General features: G+C 37.9%; 1 protein-coding gene and 1 long non-coding RNA gene across 3 annotated transcripts in view; both read left to right on the forward strand.

Annotated features, from left to right (window-relative positions):
* Positions 1-11,914, forward strand: part of LOC111874469 (mediator of RNA polymerase II transcription subunit 30) — a 14,407-nt gene extending 2,493 nt beyond the window's left edge. The window contains exons 3-8 of one of the 2 annotated variants that reach the window (XM_033755459.1): positions 1,470-1,639; positions 1,892-2,083; positions 4,733-4,891; positions 9,186-9,287; positions 9,897-10,016; positions 11,617-11,914. In XM_033755459.1, the coding sequence (XP_033611350.1) occupies positions 1,470-1,639; positions 1,892-2,083; positions 4,733-4,891; positions 9,186-9,287; positions 9,897-10,016; positions 11,617-11,715 (842 nt within the window). In that variant the 3' untranslated portion in view covers positions 11,716-11,914. The remainder of the gene's footprint in view (positions 1-1,469; positions 1,640-1,891; positions 2,084-4,732; positions 4,892-9,185; positions 9,288-9,896; positions 10,017-11,616) is intronic. The other variant, XM_023869995.2, reaches the window with a different exon arrangement.
* A 472-nt stretch (positions 11,915-12,386) lies between these two features.
* Positions 12,387-15,925, forward strand: LOC111874470. The gene is made up of 2 exons (XR_002844567.2): positions 12,387-14,862; positions 15,368-15,925. It is a non-coding gene; the product is annotated as an uncharacterized LOC111874470 (long non-coding RNA).
* Positions 15,926-26,526: the final 10,601 nt, after the last annotated feature.

The following is a 26,526-nucleotide window of genomic DNA, read 5'->3' on the forward strand; positions in this document are numbered from 1 at the left end:
TGCCAACAAGCTGGAACGCATCCAGCAGAGGTTTGTGGCCCTTTGTTTTAAACGTTTCTTTCCTAAAGTTCACTACAATTATTCTCTTGCTCTTGAGGAGTTAAAATTACATACTTTATGTACTAGAAGACATCGCCTTGATGCTCTCTTTCTTATTCAAGTTTATTTTGGCTCTAAATTCTGCCCTTCTGCCCTGGAAATTGTTGGTCTCCGAGTTCCTGCTCGGTATATCAGAGATTTTGCATTGTTCAGTGTTTGCTCCTTATTTAAAAACTGTCCCTCTGCTAGATGCGCAGCAGCTGCTAATGTTGTCTGCAGGGATGTTGACGTATTCGGAGCCTTGACTATTCTACCCAAACAAATTTTAAATATAGTATAACTGTTAATATTTTATTATTTGCATGTCCAGTAAAACAAAATGAATTACGTATATTATTATTATCCTCTGTAATTCTATATTATTCATTTCTTAATTAAATATTTATGTTTCATTCCTGAATTCGTAATAACACTTAGTTTAATGATAATGAAATTATTATTACTGTCATAATTATCAGCTATTTGTTTGTTTACTTTTACTTTATTCATTATTATTTCTTCCAAGTGTTAACCTGTAATTTGTATTTGACTTTTAATAAGATTGTGTATAATGTAATTCATTCTTCTGCACTGTGCTGTGTCTGTAATTGGCCTTGCAGCTGTTGACTCGGCACATTAATAATAAAGAATTGAATTGAATATTTTATAACCTTTAACGATGTACTCATTGACATTGTTTTTGACAAAAGGCTCAAATTGTGATGCACAAGTATAATTAACTTGTATATACATAATTTATAATCTTATTACTTATTAGCGATGTACTCATCGACACTGTTTTTGTGAACAGGCCCAAATTGTGATGCATAAGTACATTCAGCTTATATTTATGTACTTTGTAATCTTATTACTTTTTCAATTAGACTATTATTGTACAGATGTCATTGTATTTATATTGTATTTGACTTGTTCCATATCCTATGGTGTCTACCTGTATCTGGGTTTATGGAACATGAATAAATTGAACAGTTGAACAGTTATTCACTAATCATTCTACACTGTATGTATAATTTGAGCTGTTGAAAGTGTTGTGAAATATAACAACGATTGAACAGTGTTCTACTCAAGCTTGCCATTGGACATGATGCCAAGCTGGTGAAACATATTGTATTCACTGTACAGTTGGATATTGAGCTTGTTAAATAATTGTATAAATAAATACAATCATTATATTTCTGGTGTGAAATTTTGTAAAAACAAAAGAAGCATTCAGGTGAAGGAAGGGAAGGATGTTTTAAAGGATCGGGAATGGTGTGCAAGATGTAAAGGGCTCAAGAAGCACTGACTTGAGGCCAGGAAGGTGAGAGAGGCTTAAAAGTGACTGGGGAAACTTAATGCTTAATCACATGTAGGTATTTCTTATATGTTAGGCCTTGTGAATCAGCAGCCGTATGGAGTAGGAATACAACCAAATCCACAACAAGTGTTAGCTCAGCAACAGCAGCAACAACAACAGAATCAACAGTTGCAAATTCAGCAACAGCAACAAATTCAACTACAGCAACAACAAATGCAGCAATTGCAGCAACAGCAGCAACAAGTGAGTAATGCTACACGTTGCATTAATAAAAGAGTTTTTCATCATGAAGTAATGATAAAGAAAGCAGTCTTCTGGGATGTGGTGCTGTGTAGAAGTTGTGTTAACCGATGTTTCAGAGGAACGTATCCGCCTCCATCTTCAGAGTAGAAGACAGGAAGAAATCTGCAAGCGAACTAGCATTGCGCCTGCTCACGCTGGTTCACTCGTGGATTTCTTCACTTCATATTTTGTATAATTATAATATTTTGGCAGCATCAGCAAGCAGCAAATCAGAATAATGCACAGCAGCAACAACAAGGAAACCAGCAGCAACAGAACCCATCACAACAGCAGCCAGCAAATAAGGAGTTCAACACAGCCTCTCTGTGCCGGTTTGGACAGGAAACAGTGCAGGATATTGTGTCAAGAACTCAGGAAGTCTTCCAGGCATTAAAAGCAATTCAGGTACAGGCTCTGTCTTCTTCTCTTTGCATCCCACATATATACATGACATAATTCACATGTCCCCATTTTTCACTGATTAGTTAAGAAAGGAGGTAGCCAGGGGATTGAGAGAATTATACAAGAAGAAGCTTCATAATTCATAATGAACCTTCAGGTTCAGTAAAAGGCAGGTCATATTTTTACCACTTGAGTGACTGTCATCGTCTCGGTGATTTCATTAGTTATATTTCACACATTCCATTCTTACAAGTGAAAGATGAGATCAATGACAAATTTCATGGACAAAATCAGAAAGGGAATAGACAGAAGTACACAGTTTGAAGTGAATGGAGCAAGTGGATAGACGTAATTTCGTGTCATTCCTCACATCATATGAATTTCAGTGTGACATGACAAGTAGTAAGGCAGAGAAATCACTATTCCTTGCAGCATAAAGTTTTATAGTGGTTGCAGACTAATCTGTCTGTGAATAACAGATGACAGATTTTATTGAAAACTTAGCATTTGTATAAAAAGAAAATTGTCATTTGTTACAAGTTAACCCTTAGGGCCTACTCAGTTTAGCAGAGATGTTTCACTTTTACAGGTAGGTCAAGTAGATAGTCACTTTGCTCAAAATGGAGCATATTCATAAATCCTTAGATAAATAATGCTCCAAGACAATATTTTGCCAAATATGCATGTATGATTATGTGATGATGTGCAGTAATTCATGCTACCGCTATTATTCATACCTGTATTGTGTCTGCTGGCCTGTTCAGGGTGTTACAGAGAGAATATTTCCAATCCTTATGACACTCTCCTCTTCATCTTTCTATGCCCTGATGGTCTATTCTGCGGAATTTTCAACATTAAGAATAGTTTTATTTTTTTCTTAGGGGCTTCTGTTCATGTGAAGTCAGATATTCCATTTCTCTTCATGCAAGTAATATAGTTATGTTTCTTCCTTAAATTTATTGGTAGTGATTGCAGTTGATAGTTTGTTCATCTGGATGAAAGTTACAAATTTTAGATTATACCCATATATTCCCATATTTGTAGATTATCATTTGTCATGTTCACTAAACATAACAGCCTTCCTTTCTTGCCCATATTTTCTCGCATAGTCTAGTGTGTTCTAAAAGTTTTCATGCTTTAAGTGCTAGAAGTAAGTTCAGTTGTTTAAATGGAATGTCTGCTCTCATTATCAGGAATTATAAGTTAAAACTTTTTTTGTCTTTCAAGAATTGGTATCGTGACTTACCATGAAAATATATAAACAAAAGAAATTTTTCCCCCATAGAAGAGTTAGTGTGGGTATGGTTAATACCATAGTTTCAGTTTTCTTTCCTATCTAGCTATATGAGGTGTGCTCTGATATAAATGGTTTTTCTAAAGCATTCAGGAGGATGAATGACTGGAAATGAAGACTGGCAGATTGTTTTGTACATGCTTAACTCTATTGTAAGTAAAGCACAAAAAAATATGAGTTATTGGAAATGAAACTGCTGAAGCTGTAGACATTTTGAGAGTTTCAGTTTGTGTGGCAGGAATAATATCCCTGCAATAGATTGTACAAGCAAGGTGGGCATTTCCATTTCTTCACGTAAGATCAAATTTACCACCTCAGATTGGCTGTAATGTTAAAGAGGCCTGCTAGAGGGAAAATGCACAAGCAAGGGGCAAAATTACAGATTGCAGACATAACACAACAACGGGCTTATGAATAGAAAACCAGGCTGCTGCAATAAAACATCCGAAGAAAAGGAAACAGAATGAAACAAGTGGACAGTGCCCCTTATGAGGTGTAATAAGAATTTTACAAAATTTAAAGGAATACAAATTTTGTAAGATTTGAGGCTTTCACAGCGGTGACTATGAAGAAAGCAGTCTTCTGGGATTTGGCACCGTGTATATGTGCNATTTTAGTAGAAAATTTTAATGGATTTTATTTGATTTAAATTAAGTGAACTACAGCATGTGCTATTTTAGCACATAACAATTAGACCACAACTATGACCATTTGAATCATGAAACATACAGTTGCATTTGTAATGAATGGATAATATAGTGCCATGTAGTAGTTTTAGCTTAGTGAGACACCTGAAGATGGCCATTTAGGGCTGAAACATGTGTTGAAAGTGAAAGAAAGAAGGAACAATTTGTTGTATTGTTGACAGACTACGTAGTGTGTAAACAGTTTTAGACATAGTAGTGCAACAGGATGCTTAAATACAGGATTTTAAGCCCTTTTTGGATTTGTTAGAATTTCCTTGTTTCCTTCTATCTTTAGTACTGTATTTAAAAGTATACAGCAATTAATAGATTTTGATTCCAGTCGGAAGCATACGGAATTTTGTGTGGTGTTACCTTGGATACATTCTTAGTCTGCTTAAGTACTGAGGTCATAAGTACAAATTCCACTTGGGGCACAGAAATTTGTCAGCATTGTCATTGTTGTGTGAGAGTGAAGGGACTTTCATGGTAGCACTTTAAAATACTGCATGACCTTTTCTTCATTCATAACATTCCTGTTATTTGTCACTATAGAACACGTAGTTGATAAGGTATCATTAAATTAGAAAAGAAATATTTTACAAGAATTTGATGTGTTGAGGAGCAGGAGTTGTCTGTCATGATTTCTTTTTTAAATTTTTTTTGTCTTTCCAGCCACCCAACGGTACAGCTCAGGGTGCAAACACAAGCAATGAGAAGAAAGCCAAAGTTCAGGAACAGCTGAAAACAATTAAACTTCTGTTCAAACGGTTGAGATTAATTTATGAGAAATGTAATGAGAACTGCCAAGGAATGGAGTACACTCATATAGAGGTACTTTTAGTGGTAATCTGAAACAGTAGTGAGCAGCGCAAAACTTGCCAGATTTCCAAGTATGGCTTAAGGGATGAAGTCATGAATGAAAAACTACAAGTATTAATACTGTATTTGTCCAGTTGTAAGATGACTTTGAACATACAGTATGTCCCCACTGCTCCATCAGAGTGGAATATTTATGGAAAAAGAAATATTGTTATGTGTCCAGATAAAATTTATAGGTACACAATTGTCTGGCACAAAATAACTAGTTTTTTCATATGTTCATAATTGCCTCTCAGGTTCACAGAATGTTTCCTTCCCTGATGAAACTTGCACCTAGTAATTATTCTTTATCTTCCACCCACTGCTACACATGAGTTCCAGAAATTTACTTCAGAACTACCATATTTACTCATGCGATGTTCGTACTTTTCCCCATTATTTTTAACACTCAAGGAAGGAGAGGAGACACTATGCATATCATTTTTCTAACAGGTTCTTATGCTGTATGACAAAAACTGTCACAGCTCATGGACATTTATTTCTTTATTACATGTACAATTTTTCCTAGATCACATCCCGTAATTGTTGTTATTGTTTTGGGACTGAATTGTACTGAATGAAATCTTAATTTCAAATTTATGTTTTATTTCTGGTCTGTATGCCATGAAATCTTTCTACAAACTGATTGGATATTCTGTTAGTTCTTATATTGAATTGTCTGGACCTGAATTGTATTAGGTAGATTCTAAAGGGTTCTGATGGTGGTGTATAACACTCAGTATTACTGGGTTTTTGGACTTTGTCCATCATCTGACATTCTAAAGAACACAAAAGAACACATTGTTTAGGAACTTAATCTGTTTCGTTTTCAGGTGAGGGGCGAGAGACACCTACTCTTTCCAGTCCATTAGAATAAGCTAACCTCAATACAAACCCAACAGAGTAGGTTTTTCCCACCCCTTACCTGAGGACAGAAACAGATTCAGTTTATGAAACGTTGTGTTCTTTGGTGTTTTTTAGAATGCCTGACGATGGACAAAGTCCAAAAACCCAGAAATCCTGACTGAATAATAGTAGTTTATGTTCTTGAAATTTAAAGGATTTTGTGTTATTTTATTCAATTTATAGAAATCTCTCTTATTGCTAATCAACATTGGACCTTATTTAGCTTGGTTTTCATTTGTATACAGGATGTAAATAAATATATGTTACAACACTCTGTGGTATATAGATGGGTTGAATCTGATCATATTTTGTTAATACACCCATGTCCAGAAACGTCTTGTTTACGTGCTAGGTCCTCTGAAATGTGAAGGACACCCTTACCTCTTACCTCTGTAGCTTACTGATGACATTTACCTAACATTTCTCCAAGAGACCTTACCCGAGTTGCTGGAAGTGGTACCTTTGGAAGTCCATCAAGAAATGTGGTTCCAGCCTGATGGTGCCCCAGCACACTGCACTAATGTCATCCGTGAGTATTTGGATGGCAACAGATGGTTCAGACATGGAGGCCCAATAATCTGGCCGCCTAGCTCCTCTGACTCGACTCCACTTGATTTCTTTCTCTGGGGGTACATGCAAAGCCTGGTGCACAGGAATCCAGTGGAAACACAACATGATCTTGTGGCAAGAATTGCAGTGGCAGCTGGAACCATCAGGGAAATTCTGGGAATCTTTCAAAGAGTTCAGAAAAACATTGCCAGGCATTGCAGAACATGCATTGAAGTTGGTGGCCGCCATTTTGAGCAACTTTTATAATGCAAAACAATGTTAACGTCCCCTAAAACTTATGCATTCTCTCAGAAACTTTTGTGGCCCTCAGTGCCAAAAGGAAGCATTTCTGGACATGGGTGTATTAACAAAATATGATCAGATTGAACCCATCTATCTACCACAGAGTGTTGTAACATGTACAGGTATTTATTTACACCTTGTGTACTGCCATTAAAATGAAGATCTTTAAGTGATAGTAAAATTGTGGTGTTAATTTCATTTATTTCAGGTCAAGGTGCAGTTTGTTGTTAAGTGGGATTACATTTGTGTAGTGTTACTGGACTATTGATTTAAATTTTAATGTGAAATTTGTTTTGATCGTAATTTGTTGAGTACTGTTTTAGCAATAAAGGCTCTGGAATATGTACACATCGCCCATCACTCTTGTTAATATAGGAGTACCACCCAAGAATGTTCTGCTATATTTTATATTTTGAATTTATGGTTTCTGCTAGCTTTACCATTTTGATTTGCTGCATTTGAAAGAAAGACATCTTTCCCAGAGTGTCTTGTTTTTGTAGTGTTCAAACCAAACAGATCATGAGTTTAAGTTAAGATTTTCAGAAATAATAACAGAGTCAAAAGTTTCAAAATATATTCCTTCTGAGCTTACATCTTTTAGTGATCTTCATGTTTTTGATGAGTGATGAAAATAGAGCTATATTTCATTGAGGCATAAAATGTTTTAGATTGTAAGATTGAAGATTAATGAGGTCTGTATTTTATGTCATGTGCAATTTCTTGCATGCTGAACCATTATTGATGAAGTTGAAAAAGTTTGATTTGAGCTTCACTGTGGTAGCTACTGTATCGAACTAATATAGTTCAAAGTGAAATGTGACCAGTTGGTTTTGGTGTAAATTCTCTTGTACTCTATAAAGGTTCGTTATAGGCATTTCATGCAAGTAATGCATAAAAAGTTGATTCATGTTTGTGTAATATATAGCTTCTGGGGTATGATGCCTTACAGTCAGTAGAAGATTACCAATGTTGCAGAGGAATGTACTACCTCTATCTTCATGGTAGAAGAGGAACCTGAGAGTCAGCAAGCAGAATAAGCCGAGCATTGAAAAAGGTCTTAAGGATATAACCTGAGGTAGGAGCCTTGAGCAAACTGATATAATTAAGGAGAAGAGTGAAGGGATAAAGGCCCTTAAATATTCCAGTATTCATCCCAGGAGAAACATGGGAAGAAAAGAGCATGAGTGACCAGTGGCAGTACAAAGTGGAATGAAAAAGTGTGCACTGATATACGTGGGAAGTAAAACCAAAGTGTAATTGGGCATCACGGGAGGGTATGGAAGGGGAGAAAAAATTAAAATGAAAGGAAAGAAGGCCCTGCAGGGCAGATTGGTGTCCTGTAAAGGATGGTATACGTCAGTTTGGAGAGCTCCATCACTAGAAATCTTAAGTAGGAGGCTTCCTACATTCTTTCAAGGAGTAAGGAGTTTCCATTACTTGCTTAGGCAGAAGTGATCCTGGGGATGATAGTGGTGTATTGGTGCTAGATTTATGATGTGCTATGCCAAAACTTACTTTTCTACATGATCAAGACAGATATGCCAATGGTGCTGTTTGATCCTGGTGTCAGTCAACCTGTCTGACCACAATCACATGTCATAGGTGCCTCCTGGTGTCCAGTGTAAGCTGGGAATTTTTCTTGACAGACAGGAAGCCAGCTGACTTGATATGTCTGGCCAGCCCCCTCCTAATGCTATCAAAGGTCAACCGGGCATGGAGTAGAAGGGTGACCAAGTCAGGATTCTCACTAGATGGAACAGCTGTCTCAAGGGGATTAAGAGCCTCTAGCTGTTTTGCTTCATTGTGGCCATGAGGAACTCCATCATGTAGGCTGTCCCAGTGTGTGCCTCTGCATCAAGATGGAAAGCACGGCTTGCTTATTGTATGAGTAGTTGTAGGAGATAGAGTTCTGCTAGAGGTTTGTGTGGTTGGACTTGCATTATGCATTGTGACACAGAGAGCCATTATGTCTCAGTAAATATCATTGCCCAGGAAAGGAAGGTGATCATCTCTTTCTGTCTCAGTAGTGAACTTGATATTTCAGTGTACACTCATCAGCTGGTCACGGAAGCCTTTTCACTTACTATTGTCCAAGGGATCAGATCATGAAAATGTCACCCATACACTGAAACCAGCAGAGAGCTTTATGGATTGTCCTGTTGAGCGCCATCTCCTGAAATACCTCTGTGAAGACGTAGGCTGTGGAGAACCAGTAATGATGCTGCCACTCTCTTTATAGAGCACTCTGTCAAAACAGAAGAAGAAAGAAGCCAGGAAATAACAGAAGAGTCTCAGGATGTCCTCCTCAAAATGTTGATTTAGTATGTTCAAGGTTACTCTGTTGCTTGCTGCTTCCAAGGCTTGCTAATTGACAATGAAGTTTGAAGTAGTACCTTCCTCTGGAACTTGGTAAACTTCCACCAGACTTAGCACAGCTTAGCTTTCTTTTTATAGTCACCGTGCTGAGAACCTCAGTTCTCACATAATATGTGTTTTTTTCATTTTACAGAGTTTAATACCATTAAAAGAAGAGTGGGATATGAAATCTGATGAGAAAAAGACTTCAGAATCTTACAGACTTGTTTGTGACGAGAACAAAGAGATCATGGAGGTAAGTGGATCTATACTGAACCTTCTTTCAAATAAATTGCAGGTTATTTTTTGAAAAGATGGAAGAAAAACTGGAATTAAAAGTTCTTGTGTGACCATAATTTTAATTTTATCAAATGTACTGTTAAGTAGACAGTATAGTGCGATGATAATCAGTTATGGTCATGATAGTGAACCTGTCTTATGTTCTACGGGGTTTCTTGAAAATTTGGCAGTTTTCTGGCTACTCAAGAAAGTTCTTTGTTATGGAAACCAAGGATTAATCACTGTCATTTCAAAACTACACCAGTGAATACTATATTTTTTAAATATATTTTCATATCATTCAGTCTTTGCGTAGGTTTCACCATCATGCTGTGTGTGATACTTATCTTCCTTGTTTTAATGATCCTACCTTTGCCTTGTGAAGAGATAAAATATTGAACTTCCCATCATGTGATTTTCTCCACTTCTGACAGACATGCTTATAATGGTTAAGTGATTTGTATACTAGCATATCCTCTGAGAGACAAAACTGCCATCCATATATCCTGAAGTAAACTTACAATATAAAATACCCCATTTTATTTACACAGCACAGTATGTAGTGAATGCTTTTGGAATTATATAGGTCCCTCGTCACCTCAGCGTGGTACTTCTATGGATTGATGATGGAGGAAATACCAGCCAAAACTTTCCCATCTTTCAAGGGACTCAAGGTTTCATTACTCTTTTCACAAGAGCCAGCCAGGTCTGAGGCTTTGTATAACATTTTGTAACATACTAGTTTCCTATGGTGAGAAGTTGGTATCCCTCCACACTAATCTTAAGCTGGATGGCCACCTCTTCTTAGCTGCCTGTGACTGCTTAATCAATGCATTCACAGTGATAGTCCATGTCTAAAGGACTGTCTCTGTTCATAGCCTGATGACAGTCCATGCTGTGGTGACAGAGGATCCACCAAAGATGATTATAAGGTTTATAAATATGAACTATGTAACATTATGTATTAAACTGTATTTGGGAGTCTAGGACAAAACAGTGATTGATGTTTATTATTTATGCCTTAAATAATATACACATATGTGGTGTGCTAGCATGGTAGTGTTGTGGTTAAGGCACTATGCTACAAAACGGAAGGTCGCGGGTTTAAGTCCCGATGAGGTCATATTTTTTTCAGTTGACCTAATCCTTCTGACCGCACTATGGCCCTGGGGTTCATTCAGCCTCTAACAGAAATGAGTACCAGGAATTAAATAAATAATTTTCATGGGTAGTAAAGCATGTAAGGCTGTCAACCTTACCGCCATCTTTGAGCCAATTGTCTAGATAATATGGGACCCTCAACATCTCACAACCCTGTGGGCCTTCATGGCCTGTTACAAGGATAGCTTTACTTTTACACAATATAATTTGTGAACAATGCAAATATTACGGTCAGTCCTTCCCTTCACGACATGATCAGGTGTCTCAGCTATGCCAAAACTGTTGAATGCCCACTTATTTNTGTCAGTCCTTCCCTTCACGACATGTTTTAGCCACAAACTGCCATCATCAGGTGTCTCAGCTATGCCAAAACTGTTGAATGCCCACTTATTTAAATATCACCTCTAGTGTGATATTTTATGATTTAGAATACTAGATGTTACAATCAGTAACCTAGTTAGTATTAGTTAAAATTCCATATGCTGTAATTTACTTTTAAATTTAAAATTATGAAACACTTTCTGAAATTCTTTTTTACACCTCTGCTAGGGGCATCATCCACTTGTCCAAATGATCTAGTTCAGTATCCCTCTCTGGGTTTTTTTATATTATAGTGGCCTGAGTGTTCGCGTGTTGTTTTCCATGTATAAGCTTGTTGTGGTTATCATCTGCAATATGTGAGAACCAACATATTACTAATTGTTTTTTATTTACTGTCTTTACAGCTTAAACATAAGTTTTTAAGTAAATTTTCTGGCATTCCCCTTTGGAAAAAATGATGATGGCACCCATGATTGTCATGTCAGATGTGTTGAAGAAAAATTATAGACCTTACTGACATCTATATTTTCTGTAAAATAGAAATTTTTGCACATTTTTTTCAAGTTTGAGGAAGTGCTATTTGCATTTATGTAAGACAGTGCTTATAGTGAACAAATAAGGCCAAATGAAATGGTTTAGCAGTATGTAGTATGCACCTCTAATACCATACTTCACAGTCATTTGTTTATTAATTTTGAGATGAAAGATATTATTGAACAGACATGACTCCCTACCCACACTGTGAGTTCAATGTAAAGAAGCATAGAGACTCAGTTTTTGTATTATCTTGTTAGGGTAATTGCAAATATGATTCTTGTTTTCAGCAAGTTATATTGAAGAACAGACATTTGAAGGAAGTAATTGACCATTTAAGAAGAATAATATGGGAAATTAATACAATGTTGACAATGAGAAGATCATGATCTGTGTTCCTCATTTATTTGAAAGTAATGAGAGGACTATATTCTCAGCTCATGTGATCTGGACAATGAATTGCAGTTGTGCTAATACAAAATATGACTGAAAACATTTGTTCCTTCTTATACTGGAGTCCATTGCCTTATATGTATATGAAACAAAATATGAAGTAAAACAGACAAAAGGGAACTGTTGAGATCTTAACATTTCTGTTGTATAATATTTCCTCTCTTATTATACCCTAAAAGTGTTTTAAATTCTGTATGACAAGACATATGTATGGGTGTGAAACTTGGTCTCTGACATTGAGGGAGGAGAATATTTGGACCGAGGAGACATGATGTGACAGGAGGTTGCAGAAAACTGCACAATGAGGAGCTTCATAACTTTTACTCTTCTCCAAGTATAATTAGAATGATCAAGTCAAGGAGGATGAGGTGGGCAGGTCATGTAGCACGAATGGGGCAGACGAGGAATGTGTATAGGGTATTGGTGGGAAAGCCAGAAGGAAAGAGACCACTGGGAAGACCAAGGCGTAGGTGGGTGAAGAATATTAAAATGGATCTTAGAGAGATTGGATGGTATGGATTGGATAGATCTGGCTCAGGTTAGGGACCAGTGGAGGGGTCTTGTGAACATGGTAATGAACCTTAGGGTTCCATAAAATGCTGGGAAATTCTTGAGTAGCTGCAGAATTGGCGGCTCCTCCAAAAGGGCTCAGCTCCATGAGTAAGTAGGTAAGTAAGTAATGACAAGACATAGCTTTTAACACCATTGGGGCTTCACTGACTTGCATATCATAAATGGTTATGTCTGAGGTTACTTGTTCATTCTTCTTGGTTTCTTCCACTGAATTCCAGGATGGTACTATCTCCTTCCAAATCCGTATGTACTCAGAATTCAGGTTATATAACTTAAGCAGTTGAAACAACATTGTTCTGTCTTTCAAGTTGCGACTTTCAGGTGGTACTGTGCACTTTTTTTTTTTGCCTGTTTATTCAAGCTGCTTGTCTAACCTCTCTTGGCCCCTTATGTTTTACTATCCTCCAGTATGCATTAGAAGTATACCATTTTACTTGCGTAATGTTGTTCCTTACATAATGTATCTCTTTCTGTTTTCGTGAAGATAATGTTATTCTTTCTAACAAAGTAATGTGTTCGCAATAATATTATCATGGTGTGTGCAGGTTGTGTCACTGATAACACAAAAACTTTTCAAGTTTGGCCCTTCTAACCCCATGAGTAATGGAACATGATGCAATTCTGAAACGGCTTTCACTTACTTCTGGAAGACCTGTCACTGCATTGTCTTTAGTGGTTGCTTTTCTAGATCCTGCTATGCAAACATTAGTTCTTGGATGGGGTATCAAGCAACTATGAGCCCTCTTGTTTTCACAGGGGTATTCAAACATCCATACATATTCTGTTGGAAAGATTTAAACCCAAGTCAATCATCAGTTAACTTTGTAACTTAACTGTATGAACTGATCTTATGCCTTGAACCTGTTGTTTTTAAGTTATGGATTGTTTGAAAATCAATTAAGTAAAATGATTTGAAGAGTTAAACTTGCAAGAATTTGAAGTGAGGACATAAACATATCCATGTTGCAGGTGCAGTAGGCCCATAACCATGCTGTGTCTGTCTCTGTCATTTTGGAACTCTGCCTAGGAGTTTGGTTATTTCCTTTGTTATTTATGGCAACCACATTTGTGTGGTACACATTCTATCTATAGCCTCTGCAGGCATTACTAGGAACTGCTAATTACTCAAGTAATCTTGTCTGCCGTGGCTTGTGAAAGAAGTGGAATATGCGTTTGTTTTCCTGCTTCCCTTTATTCAGTTGTTTTTTTTTTAACTTTTTATTGTATTTGAATTTGCAGGTTAAAAATGAACCTATCTGTCAGTGTCCCTACTCACAGTACCACATTTCAACTCCTCATTATCTTTACGTGAGAATTAAAAATGATTTTTTGTGTTTGTTTGGGAATTCAGCCTGTTCATGCACCAAGATTTACATGATTAAAGGTACTTATTTAAGATTTTCATATGTGTTGTCTTTGTTTCAGTAAATTTTAAAATTATATATGTCATGCATGGTCAGCCTTGTTCTGTGCTTGTTTTTTCATATAGACCTTATTTAGTGACATTGTATAGTATTTGAGAGGTACTTGAATCTTTCTGTATTATGTATGAGGTATCACTTCTGGTCTGAATGTAGTGGGTTTCGTGAAGACCAGTGGAAGAAACAGCCACTATCTTTCAGTAGTTAAAGCTAACTATGGCATGTCAGGAAGAGATATTATGTTACCATGGAAATATACTAACAGAAAAAAATTTAAATAAATAAAAATAAGTATTTAAAAGACTAGAATCAAATGAAATAAGAGAATGATTGTGTGTAGTGACTTGGAAGGAGCTTGGGGGAGAGAAGTAGTTGTGGCCTATTTCAGGTACATTTCCCAGGATTTTCCCAGAGAACCAGGAAAACCACAAACACCCTACTTGGGATGGCTGATTTACAGGTTTCTAAAATCGTGATATTCACTTTGTTGTTAATTGTCTGTGTTGCAGTGTAATAACAAGAACCTTGCAGATATATATTGGTTACATTATCACTCAGATAATCTGTTTGATTAGCATTTCATTAACAGCCGTGTATATTCTTGTTTGGGAGTTGGGGCAATAATATAATATTGCAGAATTAATACACAAGAAACATGTGTTTCTGAGTTGTATGACCATTGATACAATGGACACAGGCAACCACCCGTGGAATGTCGGTTCCGGCAGTCAAAGAGACAACCACATAAATTTCTATAATGGATATTTATTGCTCCTAGAAGAAGAGCACACAGGCGAGCAGACAAGCAGAGTGTACAGTAACCAGTGAGGTACTGTGGGGCCCTTCTCACCTCTAAGGCATGGCACGCCTGATGAATGCTGGCAAAGTTGCTGCCACAGTGAGTTATGTGTGCTAGCGATGGTGGTCCTCCTTGTTTAGCAGCCAGGTGACTGCAAGCCAGCCATAGGGCGGTAAGCACTCGCGGTGGACTTCCCAATGGGTCTAGTCAACCGCTCTTGGAGTTGGCTGCGGGTGTTGCTGCTAGGAGACTCGCGTTTGCTGTGTGCATTCCAGATGTGCTGCCTTGAGGTAAGAGTAACTCTGATAGCTCTCACTGACTGACTAGTGGGATGTGGTCCACATCTTTATCTGCTGTTGCTAGCAGTGCCCGGCCCAGTGGGCATTGGTGCTGCTGTGGTCCACACTGATTGGGTGGCACTTCCTTCGCTCTTCCGGTCAACAAGAAGTTGGTAGCTGGCCTGGAGGTTCATTGTGGAAGGCTGCCACTGATAATGCATTTGTTTGATTTTGTTGTCATATGTGCTCTAAGGGGCTGGCTTTTACCCTTCATGCCTATGCATCACAATACAATTATATCTCCAAAATTGTTGGTGAGAAGGATGTACCATTGGAGGTAACACAAAGTTTTGTTTCTTAAATTCGTAATATTGCTGATAACAATAATGAGACGAAGGCATCATTTCATGTATCCTTCAGAGGTATGATACTCCAGCACATTTTTTTCTTAAGAGAGAAAATTAAATTTAAAATGTATATTTGTATATGGTTATGAAACTTGATATCTTATCCTTAGAGAATAACATGGAAAGTTTCAATGGACAGTGTGCTGAAGAGAATATTTGAACCCCAAGGGATAGAGTAAAAGGAGAATGGAGAATATTCTATACAGCAGCAACATAATTTGTATTCTTCACCAAATGTTGGCAGAGTGCTCACATTGAGGATGATGAGATGGAAGGACCATGTTGCAAGCATGCTGGACATAAGAAGTACGCATGAAATCATGTTTAGAAACCTGGAAGGAATATACCATTTTAGAGAAGTGGATGTAAATGGAAAAATATTATTAAGATGGATGTAAAAGTAATGGGGTTTAATAGTGTGAACTAGGTTCTTCTGCTTCAGGATATTATTCATTCCCAGGTAGTTGTAAACTTGGTAACGAATCTTTGGCTTTCATAAAGGAGGGGAATTTCTTTACTGGCTGTTTAACTATCAGCTTCTCAAGAAGGACTCTGCTATATAGACTTAATATATAATCTCTTACTAAAGACATGAATAATGGAATGTAAAATGTAAATAAACATTATTGTTAATATTTTGTGATGAACAATAAATTTAATTATTTTTTGTTGTGGTCTTCCATTTTTTTCATAGTTTCCCCTCCTACTCTTAACAATCAATCATTTCTTGTTATCAGTTTGTAGTAATCACAGTGTATTTCTTTATGTAATTTCCAGTCTGTATCCAGAAATTAATTTTTAATAAAAACTTTTTTTGTCCATACAACCACATTTTGTATCTTTTCATTGCACACTGTTCTCAGTTTCATTGTTTCACTGTTTTGTTTCCCATCCAATTCAATCTTGTCAGTTTTAAATGTTTAACAAGATTAACTTATGCTGATTTAATCGGAGTATATATTCTATGTGATAGATATATACCCTAAAATTTTGTGAACTGCACACATACAGGATGCATCTTGTGAAAATGGTCCCCTTTACTTTCGATTCAATTTATGAGTATTGTTGATAGTTATCCTGCTGATGGATAAATACCGAAACATGTGACGTAGTGCTCGTATGTGTGACTATAGTTACGATATGGATTGGTGAATAGACTTATTGATCACTTACAGGTCATAACTAAAAATCCACACTTTACAGTTCTCTAGAGCACACAGTCTAGTGTTTTAGTCTGTTACTAGATGTTTCCTGGTAACAGCTCTGACAATGGCTATTCCTCTGTGTCCAGCTTCAGTCCTTTCTTCACAGGCTCCCGTACAGAACTGACTAAGCTTTAACCTTATTCCTTGCTTAGCATTTTGACACAGACCGCATAGAAAACATAGCTGTTCTATTGTTACATTTATGTCTCTTGCTGCAGGAATCTGTTTACCGATCTGTTGCCCAGGAACAGCCCTGGTATATCCGCCAATCTCATGGTCATTACATAGCAATGGCTCTACACACTGTAATATGCTCTAGCAGGTAATATGGACAGCAGGATGTTCCAATTAAGGAAAAAAGAAATTGGTCTGTTATAACCGTTTCTTACCAAAGTATGCATACCCTCTTTCCATTAACATAATTCCCGTTTGTAATAAGTAGATTCTAAAGGGTTCTGATGATGGTGTATAATACTCAGAATTACTGGGTTTTTTCGATTTTATCCATCATACAGTATTCTAGAAACTAGAAAGCACAACATTTCGGAAACTGGATCTGTTTCCATCCTCAGGTGAGAGGTGTTAAGACAGCTACTCTGTTGGGTCCATTAGAAAGAATTAAACTCAGTCATTGGACCACTGGTCACCTGATCACCTTCTGCTCCCTCATTTTTCTACTACTCTTAACTTCCTCACCAATCTTTTCAAAATTGAGGTGTAATATTTTGACAGAACTGCATAGTAAAAAGTTTCTATATTAATGTGTTGGCTAAATTCCTTGTTTTGATTCTGCAACATTTGATGCCTTTGTGATGCAGAGATGAACAGTATAGATTTATAATGTAGTGAGGGACTTGTGTATGCATTAGTATGTGATACCACAAGAAATAAACTATATCCTGACTGCACAGTTGTCCTTGGACTCAATGGGATTATATGCTTGTTAGTTGTATGGTTATATGTTTTATGTTCCTACAATGCAGTCACATTATTCAAAGTGTAGTAGCAGAATTTAGTCACAGTGTCCATAGATTTGGTGTATTAATTTACTTGAGAGCCTTGGCATACATCCAATCTTGAATATGGATGTAAACAGGAAAATTGATGTCCAGTAAAACTGCTGCAGTGGATGTTTTATTCCAGCTGTTGTTTTCATTGACTCTAATATGTCTATAAATAGCTGAAGGTGAAAAATATATATATATTCCATTTCAGTAAGGACGCTTTCTCTTTGATTCTATTAGTCATATGCACCACTTTTACTCCTACATGCCTGTATACTTGTGACGAAGTGACCATTGGCAGTGAAATCTAACACAATTTGAAACATTAGACATGATGTATGCCATGCTGGAAGCTTAGTAAATTATACTGTAACAAAATTATTTGTTCTTGTACTGAAATTACCTTTGGCTTAGGCCTATATTATTTATTAAAAAATAAATTCAGTAATGTTGAATATGATAGCGTGTACAAGTATATGTGATCATAACGGCACGAATGTGGTGGTTCATGACATTTGACTTAAATTTCAGTATGTGTACATGTACAAAAAGGTTTGTAATTTTTGCTGAAGTGGAGACCCACCCCCCAGACAATCTGACATTACTGTTGCCACTGCAAGTGAGTCAACCAAAAGCAAGTAGGGACTCCACAGGAAACAACATTACTCCCCTTTCCAGCTTGTTTACTGAAATTTAGTCTTCTGTGGGATGTTTGGAGATGCACAATATGAAGTCTGCCCTCCCTATAGCTCACCTTCATCAAGAATGCTCTGTTTAAAAGAAAAAGGGTAGCCATATTGCCAAATTGTGATAGTATAGATAGTGCATGAGATGCCACTTCAGTAACTGATTCCAGATGGTCCAAGTCATGGTGTAATCATTAGACCAATTGGTTACTGCCTAACTCCAGAAAGCTGACTTATGACAGTGTAGAACTTACATTTGGTGTAGAGGAAATTCTGTTGCTTATTGCAGGAATACTGATTTATGAGAGTATAATTATTGTAGATGGTCTCAGAAAACTGAGTCATGATGCTATAACCATTACATCAGCATGGAACAAATGCCACTGCCTAAACCTGTAAGGTTAAAGTCATGGCATTATAACTGTTATGTCTGGCATGGAGGAAATGTTACTGCTAAGTTTAGGCTAATTCATTTTAAAGTTTCTTTCCTTCAGTTTGTATTTCTGATTGGATAATTTGACTGAGTCCCCAACAGAATTGATTAACATTACCTTCTTATTTCAGAGATGTCTAGATCTGCAGAATTGTTATTATTATTTATTTTATTGATGACATTACCACTTATGTACATACTATGCCTACTGTAATTTTATCAGATATAATCTCAAAGTTTCAAACTGTCATGCTTGTAATTGCTGATATACAAACAGTATTTTATGCACAATGTGTAGACAGTTCGTTAGTTACTGCCATGAAATCAGATAGGCAGAAAAATTTTGCACTGCCTCAATATTGTTATTTTACTTTCTGCAAAGAAATTACCTGGATTAAAGCTGTATAGTCTTTAGAGATCTGTCGCCATATATCATTTCAGAACCCTAAATGGAGTGTCACTAGTATTGCTCCAACCTCACAAGTTTGTGCCTTTGCCATGATAGTATTAGTGTTTGTAGTAAATTAAAAGGTACACATATGATAGGGAGAGCAGGTCTGTAATGGTATAATATTCATACCAACTTGCTTGGAAATCAGTCAGTTGGTTCAAAATCTGAAATGGACATGCAGCCAGAGTGATCTCATAATTTAACCTTTTCCTTAAAGCAACAGTAAACAAATAGTTGCATATAATCAAAACAGCTGTGTCTATTGCAGACCCAGCAAGCAGTTCAACAGGAGCATTCCACTGGCAACGTATGGCTTTCAGCAAACCGTGTTTTCTGTAGATTAATGTTATGTATCCATGAAGCATGGCTTGTAAATGGTTGCTCTAATGTTAAAGTGATTCATGGTTTGACGTATCCTTGAATTTCACTTGATTTATGTTATGTATCAAATTAAACATAGCTTGTAAGTGTTTGTTCTTATGTTAAAGCAGTTCATGGTTTCTTGTCACTTGAATTTCATCTCATTCTGTTTATACCAGTCAGCCTACTAAACAGTTTTTGCTTTCAATTTACTAACTTTCTATTGATAGATCCTGTAGTTTGTCAACTACTGACAGGAAATGTAACCACAGTGTATGGTCCTAAGCCACATCATTCTAGTGCACATTCTGACACCCCATTTTCATAAGATTTAACTCAGTGAGATCCACATACATGTCAGTCTTTCAAGTAGCCACAATTTCCCCACCAAAATTCCATGTGGATGTCTTGTCTTTCTATTATCAGTTACACATATAGCCAATGATAGCCTTGATTTCACTATATTAAGAACAGTGCACAGGTAAATTACAAAGTTCCTCATTTTGTAGTATCCTCCATTTCTTACTCACTTTGTTTCTTCTAGATCTGTTATTTCAGCTCTTCATTTTCAGGCATTTCTAATTTGTGTCAAGAATTTATGGACTCTGATACTATCCTAATTACTTCTGTTCAGTTTCTTACAGTATGTTCATGCAACTATTCATACTGTATCAACACTTATATGCAAGATGAATGCCTGAAAGTTTGTATAGATTCCACAGTGATACATGGGCATGTACTCTAAACATGAAAACAGTCTCCAAGTCATTGGATTTCATGATTAAAATAACAATTTCATTATTCCTTCTGATTTATGTGCATATACCAAAGGGGGTGAAATTTGTGGAAGCATGCATGGAAAAATTAGAAGTCTGTAAACCTACAGAATTTTGGTTGGATATCATGACTGGAAGAGACCACTGGGTAGACATAAGCATGTATTGGATCTCAAAGATATAAGTGAGGATATAAACTAGATTCATTTGTCTCAGGGTAAGATCCCGTGGAAGGTTGTTGCAGACATGTCTGGGTTCCTTGAAAGATGCAGAATTTATTGACAAGCCAAGCAACTATCAGCTTCTTAGAAAAAAAAGACCCAGTTTTGTGAGATTAGTTGATCTTAAAGAAAATGTCTGCTGTAACCACTTTCATGAACTTAAGTTTTTGCCAATTTGAATTAAGGTTTTATGTAGATACTGTGAAATTCATAAAGAACTTCAGTCATTACATATATTAAATTATTAGCATTGTTTGATGACTATATAACATCCAATGATTTTGGTGGCTGTAGCAGCCTCTGTGTTTGGGAAATGCATGTGGATTGTAGATGAAATAGTTTATTATTGAACATATTTTGTGTACCTATAAATAAATAATTAGCACTATGACATGACACTAGACACTAGACTGTGTGTGATAGTGGTGTGTAAAGTGTAGTCACGGGCTGTAAAATGGTCCAGTAATTCCAATTATTAATCCAAAATCCGTGTATTGTCACGCAGACTCGTGACAATTTCAAGCCTTGTGGGGTATGCAAATATGAAGACAGCAGATTTTGAAGATACATTTCTACTCTTGCTTTGGTCCATTAACCATTGTTATGCTGAGTATTTTATTAACATTATTTTATTTGCCTATTTCCACGTCACTTGAGACAGTGAGACAGTCTTTTTATAAGCAACAATAGAATACAAAGCGACTCAAGGAAAAGAGCTCGGTTTCAAGGCGATTTATCTCATTTGTAGAACGGAAAGAGTTCATGCGTTGACAGTCATAAAAACGATGACAGTTTATGTCATAATTTTACTTGGTTAGACGAATAAATGGGAAATTTTGACACTTCCTGGAGTGACTTTTTAGTCATCGTCGTTGTATTTCTTAGTTTTGAAGCGTCGAAGTATCTCAGCTTGGCGATGTTACAAATTCTCCGCATCGCGAGACGACGCATCGGGCAGTCACTGTAATTGATAGACAGACAGGTGGCGCCAAGCAATTGTTGTGTTGTCTCATAGAACTAACAAAACAGCAGTGGACAGTATCCTTCCTCATAGCTACTTCAGTGTAAACGTAAAAGTAAAAAAAAGTAAAGCTATCCCTGTACCAGGCCGTGAAGGCCCATAGAGTTGTGAGACGTTGAGGGTCCCACATTATCTAGACAATCTGCTCAAAGATGGCGGTAAGGTTGTCGGCCTTACGTGCCGGCCACGCTTTACTTCACAGGAAAATTATTTAATTAATTCCTGGTACTTATTTCTGTCAGAGGCTGAGTCGACCCCAGGGCCATAGTGCGGCTGGAAGGATTAGGTCAATTGAAAAAAATCCAATGATCTCATCGGGACTTGAACCCGCGACCTTCCATTTTGTAGCATAGTGCTTCAACCACAAGGAGAATCTATTTGTGATTACGCAGTGTCATTCATGTGTAGGCCTATTGCGATTTTATTTCCAGAAATCGATTATATCAGCAATAGGTGAAGATCGAGGCCAGTTGTCGACATAAATCTGTAACGAGCGCACTTGGAGCTCTGTGTAATACCACACAAAATATACAGTTCTCCAGTGTCGAGTTTTCGCGTTATTTGCCAGGTAAAATTGCCATGCCGTTCGTTGTTGCTGGCATCTCTTATGTCTTCTATCGTAGAGAGTTGTCGTAACAGCTGCCTGGGGTAATCAAGTTCCATGTTTATATACAGGCTTGTGCCGCCTTCGATTAACATGTGTCTCCACTGCGCCGGCAGTGGGGGTGGACACACTTGTGACGTCATGAATGTCCTTACACATTTTGAGACTACGCCAATAGGATCTTCCTATATACTTGTAGAAAATACGTGTTTGATATTGGTATGTTTCTTACATGAGATAACGGAGAAATAATATTCATCCTTCCGGATTCTGATCAGTGATTGAGCTTAGCTCTTTCAAAGGGGCCCAAGTGAGTAGGTGTCTTCCTCTCTCACCTGAAGACGGAAACAGATCCAGTTTCCGAAACGTCATGTCCTCTATTACCTAGAATTCTGGATTCTGGTCAGTGATTGAGATTAACTCTTTCTAAGGGGCCCAGCTGAGTAGCTGTCTTCCTTCCTCACCTGAAGACGGAAACAGATCCAGTTTCCGAAACGTCATGTGCTCTATTGCCTAGAATTCCGGATTATGGTTAGTGATTGAGATTAGCTCTTTCTAAGGGGCCAAAGTGAGTACGTGTCTTCCTTCCTCACCTGAAGACGGAAACAGATCCAATTTCCGAAACGTCGTGTCCTCCATTGCCTAGAATTCCGGACGATGGAAACAGTCCAAAAACCCAGTAATTCTGTTTGTTTTATCATGATGTCCATGTGTATTCCTCCTCTGTAAGTATGAAACCGCCGATCACAGTGGCCGCGCGGTCTGCGGCATGAACTGTCTTCTCCAGCTCGAACACTGGGATCGTGGGTTCGAATCCCACTCGAGACATCGATGTCTGTGTGCGTTAATTCTGTGTGTGGATAGAGGCCTTGCGACTGGCTGGTCCTCCGTCCAAGGAGTCCTACCGATTGTGTATAGGATTGAGAAACTGAAAATGGATCAAGGTCCAAAGGGCTGTAGAGCCATAGAGAGAGAGAGAGAGAGAGAAAGAGAAAGAAAGTTGCATAAGGTATGAAACCTACGCCGGGACGTATTATTAAACTATACTGCGTATCATGACATGAAATATAGTATATAATGACATTTTCTATGGCAAGAAATGAAACGCATGTCTCTAAAGTAACTTTTTTTTTTTTGCAAAAGAAAATGATATTCGTGAGCTGACGGCCAAAAACTATACCGAAAATTCCGTCTATAAATCTGTGTCTGCTACAGCTACTACAGCAGATGATGCTTATTAAACTTAACTTCTCTTACTCGTAGTTGTGTTCTCGTCAGACCCTTAATTGAAAAGCACAAAAATATGAAATGCGAAACTTGTAAGTAAGTCTACAGCTTGCGACCAAATTATATTTCACATGCTTAGCTACAATGGTCCATCAAGGTCCATCGGTTTACATATATTTTTTTCTTGGCACTACAGCCCCAGTGGGCCTAGGCCTACCTCTATGAACTCCGTTCACTTCGGTTTTTCTAGATCTTACACATTCGGTAGGACTTCTTGGGCGGGTGATCAGCTCGTCGCAAGGCTTCTACCTGTAGACAAACACAGAAAAACGCACACAAACATCCATGCCCTGAGTGAGATTGGAACCCACGATCCCGACTTCCGAGCGAGCGAAGACAGTGCATGCCTTAGACCGCTCGGCTACCGTGACCGGCATCAGTTTACATATACCGGCAACTAAAGGATGTATGTATATTTTACGTACCAGTCGTTGTTCCGTTTCCTGTTTTGCTAAAAGAACCTCAAGAAAAAGTTCACATTTCTCAACGATAGTAATTTATTAGGACACCAATTAATAATCCTATCTTTAAGAATTTATAACATACGCGGATGTAGAAGGACATGATATTTGTACAGAAGTTAATGAAAATTATTCGAAAATATGGGAGTTTTTTATTATGGATCCCAAGAATGTTTATGAAGATGTGGATTGCGGCCACTGTTACAATCTTGGTTTAGCGGTCTTGAAACTTCCGAGTTATAGTGCTAACAAACGAGTTAGTTTGTTAGGCAGTCAGTGATTTCGTCATCTTATCAATTCGTAAACAATATCTAAAAGTCTGTGACGATAATTAATACAATTATACACTTTTTGGACGTATCCATCGTCTTGTTATTTTTCATGAAATATAACGTTTCCGAAAATGGACTCCATCTCCATCCTCAGATAAGAGCCTACTGTTTTGGACCCAATCATAGAGGAAATGAACAAGCTCTATCAACTGGGACCAACAGAGTAGGTTTTTACCTGAGGATGGAGTCTCCGAAATATTGTTTTTAATTAGATACAAAACAGGACAATATATTTACCGGCAGTGTTCTTTTTCACGACGATGGCTCTCGCGTTGTTAGGTGTGCTCAGGTGACAGTGCACAGAAAGGGTCAGTTGTGATCGAATGATCTTGACATACACAAACAACATGCTCGTAACCCTCGGTACCTGTAATAGCCGATATGGTACTGCTGCAGAAGAATACATGTTACGGTATCCTGGTCGACGTCACCCAGACGCTAATGTGTTTTCAGCGATTGGAGAGGCGTCTTCATGAGACAGGAAGTGTAACACCAGCAGCACACATGAATGCAGGTCGCCCACTGACTGTATGGAGATGCTATAATTGTAGCTGTGAAACGAGAGCCGTGGAGATGGTATCGCATGAGAATTGGGACCATCCCAACCTAGAGTCTTTGAAGTACTTCATGACCATCAGTACAATCCATATCGCTACTAGAGATGAGCACGGCAGTTTCCAGACGGTCATTACTGTGACTGCAGTTTGGAATGGCTGACATCAACACACTGCAGATGGACTCTTTGTTCACACCATTACGTGGAGAGACGAAGCATGTTTTACACTTGATGGTGTGTTCAGCGCCCAAAACAGCCGCCTCTAGGCCCGGGATAATCCTCATGCTTTCGACGAACGTAGGTATAAATTTCGCTTCAGCATCAGTGTGATGGCTGGAATTGTCATGGACCCCTGTCAGCTACCTGACAGGTGACTGTTCAACGACATGGTGATCTTATGGAAACTACTGCACTGAGGTTGCTTGAAGATGTGCCTCTATCTTTGAGGCACATGTGGTTTCAGCATTACGAAGCTTCAGAGAACTACGAAGATGTTCTGCAATGGTTGAAAGCGACATAAACCGGAAAGTGGATGGATGTCGCGGGCCGATCTAACCCCGAAGGATATTTTTTCTCCCTGTGAGGACACTTGAAAAACACGTTATGCAGTCTCTCCCAGGAGTATGAAAGACGACATGGCATGACTTCAGGCAGCTGTGACAATGGTTGATGCCAACATGTTAAGGCGTGTGCGAGAGAAGACTGTCCAGTGCACGTCTTCCTTGAAATGGATGAAGACATTTTTGAACACCAGTTATAACTACGAGGAGCCCATGGATTGATCATTGATAGCTTGCTCCATACATATATCTGGAAAACTAAGCATTACAGGACGTGTGTTATACAATATTTTCGGCTTGTTTTTTAACAAGTAATCACACGGTGGAGAGCTTGTGCTCAAATTTAGTTTCATTCTGCAGCCTACGTATGGGTGGAAGTAAAAAGAGAAATTAGAGTTGTTCCCGTACCTAAACACCACGCTGTGGAGATACCGAATAATACATATAGGTAAAGCTGCACACATTATTAACCTCTACATTACACTGAAGTGAGGGTTCAGCTTACCGCTTTGACTCCTTTACTTCCTAGGAAAAAACGATGACCACTGGGAAGAGGTTAAGGTGGACACTAGAGCCGTTCTAGGCGAAGTGGCAAAGAGGCAAATCCGTAACCCTGTTTGGAATATAACGAAATAATTGTTTAATGAGTTAGTTGTCTTGTTAGCCGATAACAGTTGTCGCGGCATGAACTGTCTTGGCTTCCTTGAACACTGGGTCGCGGATTACAGTCCCACATAAGGCATGGATGTTTTGTGTGTGTATGTGTTTATTCTGTGTTTGTGTTGTTTTGTGATTATGTAGAGGATTTACGACGAGCTTACCACCCGTCCAAGGAGTCCTACCATCTGTAAAAATTATCACGAAACTTAGAAATCAGCCATATTCTTGAAATTGGGAGCAAGAGGAGAGAAAAAAATAAGAGAAATATAAAGCACGTGCGGGGATGTTAGAAATACATACACAAATTTTGTTATATAGATTAAGTCTTAATTACATATCTCAAGTATGAGCATCACATGTTACACTTATAGCAAGCAGAAACGGCCGTATGAAGGTATAATAGCAACTGCTTCTTTAAAGAGATATGCCAGCAAGAAGCACGAGGAAAGCAAAGCAGACCAGTAACAGAGACGTGGATAGAGAGTTTAGTAGTTGTGAGCAGAACGGCATCTGGCTATAACGGCTCATGAAAGATGCTGAAACAGTCCTCCATTATAGTCAATGCTTAACTGAACTCTTTTGCGCCAGCAATTCCTGGTGCGCTGAAAGACATCGGGCAAGTTGCCGCACTGGTCGTTCCAGCCGCTTCCGT

The sequence above is a fragment of the Cryptotermes secundus genome, unplaced genomic scaffold (genome assembly GCF_002891405.2).
Source record: "Cryptotermes secundus unplaced genomic scaffold, Csec_1.0 scaffold426, whole genome shotgun sequence".
NCBI classification, from domain to species: Eukaryota; Metazoa; Arthropoda; class Insecta; order Blattodea; family Kalotermitidae; genus Cryptotermes; species Cryptotermes secundus.